We start from the raw sequence: 9,111 nt of genomic DNA, 5'->3' as shown, positions 1-9,111 counted from the left end.
AGACCTATTGTTTTTTGAGTTTCTCTCAAAATATTTACTTGCTTAACCAAAAATTTAAAAGTGTACTTCGCTTTACAAAATATACACTTCAATATATTAAGTCAAATTGAAAAAATCGCATGCGATACAAAATATGAAAAAATAAAAAATGTTACAAATTTCTCAGAATCGATCCAGTCATTCTTGAGATATAAGCCTTCTAGCTGACATCGCCTTCCTTTGTATATAAACATTGTGTATATGTCGCTATATATATTCGATATATTTACTATCAGCATCTACGTAACGATCAGAACTGTTCGTCTATTTGTGATTTCGCCGGGATTAAAAATATTCGAGGTTTAATGGGAAATTTGGCTTTTACTTAACACAAATGTTATGGCCTATTTTACCCACTAAATATTGCCCGATTGCCATCAAAATTGGAAGACTTCTGCCCAGCCTTAAGCTCAAGCCCTGCTAAATTCCTAGTCGATTGGTCTGTAATTGCGACCTGTAGAGCAACTGAAAAATCAGAAAATTTTTCAGTTTTTATACGATACGAGGGTATAAAAATGTCAGTATTTAGTATTCAACGGCACCAAACTGTGACTTTTTTCGGATGTATTTGTAGCTTTTGCAATGCTTATGGCTGATCTTCACTCGAAAATCGACAATTCCACAACTTTGCTTATTTACCTACTCTTTGCTCTCAACTTCACATGGAATTTCCCACCCCAAACCTTGCGATTTCCAATGAAAAAGTAAACAGTTATTTATTTTTCTTTTTAATTATTCTATTTATAAATAGTATAAACATACACTATATACAAGATGCAAATATATTACCAACAACAACAACAAAATTAACATTAATTAATACTCATTTAAAGGAAACAAAAACATCTCAACACATCTACCAAAAAAAAAAAAGAAGGAATCCCTTTCGTTTATCAGTTTGATATTATCACCAACCTCAAATAGCGACTAAAGTTTACGGTTCCTCTGAAAGGATACATCTTTGCCACAAAGGTAGGCGGCTGCGAAAATTCCCAAATAACACCACCGACTACGCCTAAAATCAACTCAAGGATTTTAGGGAAATTGTTGAAGGTGTTGTGGGATTAGTCGAAGATGGAGTTGAAGAAATATTATCGCCCTCGCAGATGGCATCATCTTCATTATCGCTATGGTGATACAATTTGCTGGCTAAAGACAAGGGACTATCTTTTCTCAAATTCAGCTGACAATGCCTGGCAGCTATGTTCCGAATGGTCTGTTCATAGTGTTTGGGAAAAGGTCGACGTTGAAACCAAATTGGTGAGGTTTTGTTTTGAAAGAGAGAAGGAGAAAATATGGGTGCCGTGTTGGAGAGACAACTCGACGGTTGGATTGCAACTTCATTGGTTATTATTGCCATAGATTTAGTTCTCGTCATTGGCGGAAATTTTATTGTTGTTGTTGTTGCTGCTGTCTGCTCCATTGTTAAATCACTTGACGATAATGAAAAATGCCTGCTGCTCCTCGAAAGTATTTGTTTGCTACGACAATCAGTGTTTGAATTTATGTTCACATCATTGTTGCAATTTGTTGGATGCGTTTGGTGTTCGAATGGTTGTTTCTGCCTTGTCCCGGGGGCTGGCTGACATTGTCGTTCAACAGTTGTTGCCATAAAATCTTCTCCCTGAAATTGATTTGTGTTTAGCTGATGTTTGGCTGTTGCAAGTTCACATTGTTCCTGGAGTCCCCCACATCCTCCTCCTCCTCGTTTGACTTGATAAGCTTCTTCTAACCCGGATAATATTGATCGGTTGACCGTGTCACTGACAGCATTTGCATTTGTATCGATGTTATTTGTTAGATTTTCCATTGAATATGCCTTGAAATTGAACAGTTTCGTTAGCAATTTATTGCAGCGCCCATTCGTTGCCATTCGTTTGCTTCGTTGCGAGCTCTGAGACATATCTGTTTTATGTTTTCCCTCCGACGAAACCACCTCCACCATTGACCTCTGGACTCGGGTCCTCTCTGGCATCAATGACATGGTCGCCAATGACGACCATTCCGGGGATTTATGAAGTTGCCTCTTTAAGGCAACACATTCCAGTGTGGTCTTAACCATCTGCAATTGTCTATTATGGCGTCCAAAGATTTTCTGACGCACTTTATCTTCGTTGCGACATAAATCGAAGGCACTCGTTATGGCCGTTTGGAGTTGTTCAGCAATTAAAGCCGGCCGTGGATAATAACGATCTCGGCAAACGGGACAATTTTCAGCTCGAATACGACACTCGACACACAACAAATGACCATTTTGGCATTGCATGGCGGGTGGAGTGATTGTGTCACGACAAACCGGACATTCCAGAACGTTAAGTACGCATTGGACGATTGTGGAGAGGCGTTGTAATGTTTGCGGCATGGGAGCGGCACATAAACTCTGCAATGAAAAGAAATGAAGAAAAAGGAGAAGAAAATTGCAGTTCATTTAAAAAAAATTTAATTGAAAAGAAGAAAAAAGCTGTAAAGGCTAATCGGACGAAGTTATATTTGGGAGCTACATCCAAATCTGAACCGATCTCGATAAAATTTAGCAAATGTATTTCTGAGCTGTATTTGCTATTTTTCCCCAGAATATCGTTGTTACAGAGTGCATATAACGGCTGCGGAGGACAAAAATAACAAATCGGATGAACAATATATATGGGAGCTATAGCTATGTCTGAACCGATTTCGATCAAATTTGGCATACTTATTTTCAGGCCTAATTTGGTTGTAAGATCGGCTGGGCCGAACTTTGAATACCCTCCACAATTTGGTACAAATTCAACATTTTTTCAAAAAAAATCCGTTAAAAATTCTGTTAAAATCTTAAAAATACCGAATGTAGCCGTATATTAGGGTCTATATGAATATTACAACTTTGAATATTACAATATTCAAATGCGAAACTTGAAAAAGTCTGTTTATAATGTAGCTAAAATCATCAAAATATAGGGTGGTACCATGGGGGTTATAAAACGTGGTCCTGCACCGACGATTTTCTGGCATAGGCTGTAGTATCCATTACGAACTTCAAATACAAAATTTGAAATAATTCCGGTAAATAATGTCGCTAAAATCATCAAAATACCGAATATCGGCTGGTACCGTTATATGGGGGCTATACGAAGACATGGACCTACATGGCCCATTTTCTGTCCTAAGCCGAATTATCTATTACGAACTTCAAATACCAAATTTGAAACAATTCCGGTAAATAATGCGCTAAAATCATCAAAATACCGAATTTGGGAAGGTACCGTTATATGGGAGCTATACGAAGACGTGAACCTACATGGCCCATTTTCAATACCAAAAGTCCTGCAGACATAATACACAGTTTAGTAAAATTTTATCAACCGACTTCATTTCGTTCGGAAACTATAGTGGTTTCCACAAACGGAGAGACGAAAAGACGGACGGAATGATAAACTCCCTCCATACTATGGTGGAGGGTATAAAAATAGTGGATTAATGGAGGTAGAGAAGATGGAGGAGTACTTTCTCGTGATCCGTAAAACTATTTAAAGGCTGATCAAAAAAGAAACATGGATAAATGGAGGAAAATAATTTTGTGATCGGTAAACTTGTTTAATGGCCGTTTGATGCTATTGCTAGGCCCATATCTTTTCGGGAGGATTCTAAAAAATCACTATATAAAATAAATACTTTCATTAAAATAATTTTCAGAATTTTTTAATTTTTTTTCAGGGTCTTTCTGAGATGTTACAGTGAATTTTGAAAATGCCCAGGAAATTTCAGAGCCTTAGATGTTATAATATTCAATATTTCAAGAGTTATCATGATCCGGGATTTTGAAATATATATTTTTTTAAGGACTGTAAGCTAAAATCGTAGATTATTGAAAACAACATTTTAATGACCTTAAAAGCGGAACTATGTTTTTTTTTAATTCTAATTAAAAACAAGTTAAAAAGCGGTAAGTTCGGCCGGGCGGAATTTTGAATACCCTCCACCATTTGGAAATTTTCAAAAAATAAAATCCTTAAAAAATCCTGTTAAAATTTTAAAAATACAGAATATATTCGTTATATTAGGGCCTGTACGATGTGCACCTACATAGGCATTGTTTGTCACAAGCCATTACCATATTCAAATTCGAAACTTGAAATAAACGGTGAATAATATGGCCAAAATCATCAAAATGCCGTACATAGGAAGTTACCGTTATATAGGAGCTATACGAAGACCTGGACCTGCATAGATAATTTTCTGTCACAGGCTGTAACTTCCATTACGAACTTCAAATACGATATCTCAAACAATTTCGGTGAGTATTGTACCTAAAATCGTCAAAATACCGAATATAAGGAGGTACTGATATATGGGGCCTTTTCGAAGACCTGGACTTGCACAGAAAATTTTCTATCTCCGGCTGTAGTATCCATTTCGAACTTCAAATGCCAAATATGAAACAATTCCGGTGATTATTGTTGATAAAAACATCAAAATACCGAATATCGGGAGGTACCGTTATATGGGAGCAATATGAAAACGTGGACCTATATCGCCCATTTAGAACTGTTTTGTTTGTAATTTATGAACTCGAAAACCGCTGAACAGATTTTCCATAAAATTTCCAAGTAAAATAGTTCATCGCTTGAAAGAAACATAGGGTATATATATTTTAGGGTATATCTTGAAATTAGAGATATAGCATCAGAATCGGAGGTATCTCCCAGAAATGTAGATCTTATATGCATATATCTATTGATCGATTGCAGATACACTCTCCAAATTCGGAATGCGTAACGGAATTTGGAACAAAAAAAATTGCCAAATTATATTGAAATCGGTTAAGATTTCGATATAACTCCCATATATATTTTCGGCCGTTTTTACGTATTTGATGCACTCAATGCTATATTTACGTCCGATTCCAATAAAATTCGGAGTGAGAGACGAAATTTGGTACCAAAAAAAATTTGCCAAATTATATTGAAATCGGTTGAGGTTTGGGTTAGATCCCATATATATTTTCGAACGATTTCACATATTTGATGCACCAAACACGACACGTATGTCCGATTCCAATGACATTCGGTATTAGTCCCTAAATTTGGTACAAAAATAGTATTGTCAAATTATAGTGAAATCGGTCGAGGTTTGGGTATAGCTCCCATTTTATACATATTTCGATCGATTTCATGTATGTTATGCCCCAAACACGATATGTATGCCCGATTCAAGTAAAATTTACAATGTCTTTCGGAATTTGGTTACCATAATAAAAATCATCATCGTTAGAGCACTCCAGTATTTAAATGTGAATAAATCTTTTGTGTCTTGTACCATCGCTCGTTATCGTGATACTGGTAGCATAGCCATACGTCAAAGAAGTGGACGGAAGAAAACAGCAACATCAGCAGAAATGGTTCGAAAAGTAAAGAAGGGGACTTGATCGAAACCCGCGTCGCAGTGGCTCGTGAGCTGATCATATCGGAATATTCCATTCGGAAATTTTGAAAAATGAGCTCGGGGTAAAGCCATTGATATTTCAAAAAGAGCAAGAACTTACACCGCAACAAAAAGAAAATAGACTCATAAGAGCTAAAGAGTTGCTTCGCTTGGCCGAAAGTGGTGAACTGCCGAATTTGGTTTTCTCCGAAGAGAAAACATCGTTATCCAGCAGTTTGTAAACAAACAAAATGATCGTGTCTACTTGCCAAAGAGGTCAGCTGAAAATGTGCACCTTCGGTTGGCCACCAGAACTCATGCGCCGGCCATGGTGATGCTGTGGGCCGCCATAACAGCTAATTGCTATTCTCCGCTCGTATTAATCGACCGTGGCATCAGAATAAATGCCAAATATTATCGCGAAAATATTGTGGAGGACGTATTAAAACCTTGGGGACGCAAACATTTTGGCCGCAGATCTTGGACATTCCAACAGGACTCAGCACCATCGCACTCAGCACGCGCCACCCAAGAATGATTACAAAATGAGCTTCCTCGCTTCATTTCCAGGCCACCAAAATATCCGCATACAAATTCGTTGGATTATTGTGTCTGGAGTATTTTGGAAAGCAGGGTTGGCACTAAAAAATACCAAAGTGTCGATCACCTCAAGCAAGCGCTTCGTCGGGAATGAGCCAAAATACCGCAGAGCAACATTCGGGCAGCGTGTGACGGTTTCATTTTCCATTTGAAGGTCATAATTCGTGCCAAAGGTGACCAATTCGAACTTATTCGATAATTTTAAGCTATTTCCGACTTTTTATATCCTCAGCCAAATGGCTACAGAGGGTGAAAATGTGCCTAGTCGAAATAACGGTTTTAGACCCTAGGTCTCTTTAAATCAAATCCGTTTCAGAACATTTGAAGTCGATCTAGCGATGTCCGTCCGCCTGTCTGTCTGTCTGGCTGGTGCGAACGATAAATCTCGAAGGGAGTATTCGATTTGGTTCAAACTTCGTACATCGTAATATCTTTGTCAAACTTAGATCGAGTTCGGAGATGGGCAATATCGGTCCACTCCTTCTGGTACATCCCCCACAAAACGTCGAAATTTTCCAAATGTATATTTTTTGCACAGAAAGAGAAGGTATAATCCGATTTTGCTCCAACTTTGCAAATCTTAATATTTGCGTCAGTTCTAGGTCAGGTGTGAAAATGGGCAATGTCAGACCACTCCATCAAGCACCTCCCCCACAAATGTCAAAATTTTGAATAATTGCAACTGTCATAAAATGTGATGTAAGAGTCCGCTTGTCTTTAAATTTCACTCATCCCAATATTTATATTATCCCAAGGTCTGGTGTTAAGATGGAATATATCTGTCCACTCCTTCTGGTAAATCCCCCACAAATGGTCGAAATTTTTTAAAAAAAAATATATTTTCTGCACAGAAAGAGAAGCAGTAATCCGGTTCGGTCCAACTTTGCAAATCCTAATATTTGCGTAAGGTCTAGGTCAGGTGTGAAAATCGACAATATCGGTCCACTGCATCAAGTGCCTCCTCTATAAGTCTTAAAATTTCGCACATCCCATTATTTCTACTAATACAAGATCTGGCTTTAAGATGGATTATATCGGTCCTCTCCTTCTGGTACTTCCCCCACAAAAGGTCGAAATTTTGAATACCCAATAAGCTCTTAAAACGCGAAATTAACATCGGATTCCATTTAGGCTTGGTACATCTGAATATTTCCATCAATACATGATCTGTTAAAAAAACGGTAGAGATCGGACCATTCCTTCTGATACTTTCCCACAGAGGGTCAAAGTTTTGAATAACAAAAACATTTATAAAATCCGAAATAAGCATCAGGTTCTTTTTATATTTTTTACACATGACTTTATTTCCACTAACAAACGATTCGTTGTGAAAATGGGATATATCGGTCTACTCCTTCTGGTACCTCAAAATTTTTTCTGTAATTATTTTCGTGTAGCACAGTGTTATAGACTGGATATATATCTAAAATTAAAGGACTGCAAGGAATCTCATTCCCAAAATTTAAAAAAAGTAGGTTGGAGAATTTCTCCCTCTATAAATTTAAATTTACGATGTAAAAATTCTAAACGCCGATATACGAGTCTTATATTTGAAGCTCTACTTTCATAATCTGCTGGATATTTCCAGTAGTTTTTGCAAAAAAAAAATGTTGTCGCATAGTGTTGTCAGAGTTCTTCCACTTTATTGAAATGATTTTCAGGGAATATTCGAAAATATTTCTTCTTAAAAAATATTATTTTAAACTTTTTGCCCAGCGTTTTGCTCCTCCAAACAATTTTCCTCCATTGCTACTCGGACATTTTCAATAAAATGTTTAAAATCGTTGGATGAAAACAAGTATGTGTGTGTATGTGTGGGAGTCTGAATTTTCTTGTTTAAATAAACTAACATGTCCGCTGCAAAGCTGACTCACTTTATTGCATCAAGCAATTTCAATATTTCCACCTATACACACACATTCATTCATTCTCTCGCTAACAAAAAAACCTTCATCTCCAACACTTACACATTCAGTTGCATACTTACCTCTTGACTACATCCACTATTGCATTTACTGTTCCAGAGTAATAACGTGACTTGGGATTCCGAGGATTTTACCAATTTTGCAATTTCCGTGATTCGCAAACCCAATACATCAAAGCCATTAACCTGTCCCGCACACGAACGCACAAACACATACAGAAATGTTCAAGCGCCATGGTAGAGATCGTCAAAATGCAGCAGCACAAATATGAAATGAGAAAAAAAAGAAGGAAAACGAAATCAAACTTCAGCAGCAACAACAACAAAAAAGGAAAGAATAACAAAAAACATCAACGTGAGAAAAGAAACCATCATCATCACCATCATCAGCCAAGGTATCAAAAGCATCAAAATCATGACTTTTCCCATACACAAAACTTTGAACCGAACGCACACTTAATGCATTTTAACGGAATTGCAAGGCAAGCAGCGCAAGAGAGTGTCGAGGGAAGAGCACGAGAAATATAACAAAAAATATTGTTAAAATGACATGCACTTGCTTGCATTTTGGTGAAAAGTTGTCAATAAATTATAAGCCACTAACCGCAAAAAAAAGTATCACAAGGCATGTCTGTCTCTGAAACACCTACACCATATCAAGGAAGCAGCACACATACATGCGCCTAAAAGTATACATTGCTTTTTTGTGCGTTTGAACTGTTTGTTAACGGCACTCTGTAGTTAGCAGAGTTAAATATTATTTAAATGTTTTAGCAGATCGCTATTATCGACTACGAGAAACAGTGTTACCTACAGTTATGTTACGATTCTATTGCATGAGTTAAATGTTAGGTGAATTCTGTTAAGTGGTTTGTTTTAACATTTTCACCAATGTAAGTTACCTGTAAATCAATGATTAAAAGAAATCAAGTTGAAAATACATTGATGCCCTTGAGTGAAGAATAAATATAAAATCCTGGAATAATTCTAATGAATCAGAACTGTTGTATGTTGGCTATGGTTTTACATCAATACAAAACAACATGAACAACTTAAAAAATTTTAATAAAACGGTTTCCATAGCAAAACCAGCCTATATTGTAATACATCCCATACCCTCCACCATATATATTAAGTTCGTCATTCCT

At 36.9% G+C, this 9,111-nt stretch overlaps 1 protein-coding gene across 1 annotated transcript in view; it reads right to left on the bottom strand.

Annotated features, from left to right (window-relative positions):
- Window positions 1-809: 809 nt before the first annotated feature.
- Window positions 810-9,111, bottom strand: part of LOC101894146 (uncharacterized) — a 29,775-nt gene continuing 21,473 nt past the window's right edge. Inside the window, exons 3-4 of the mRNA XM_059132161.1 lie at window positions 8,027-8,149; window positions 810-2,419 (exon numbers count right to left, since the gene is read on the bottom strand). Of these exons, the coding sequence (XP_058988144.1) occupies window positions 1,061-2,419; window positions 8,027-8,149 (1,482 nt within the window). The 3' untranslated portion in view covers window positions 810-1,060. The remainder of the gene's footprint in view (window positions 2,420-8,026; window positions 8,150-9,111) is intronic.

This window comes from Musca domestica, unplaced genomic scaffold, assembly GCF_030504385.1.
Source record: "Musca domestica strain aabys unplaced genomic scaffold, Musca_domestica.polishedcontigs.V.1.1 1, whole genome shotgun sequence".
Lineage (NCBI taxonomy): Eukaryota > Metazoa > Arthropoda > Insecta > Diptera > Muscidae > Musca > Musca domestica.
This window is presented reverse-complemented; position numbering and strand designations above follow the sequence as displayed.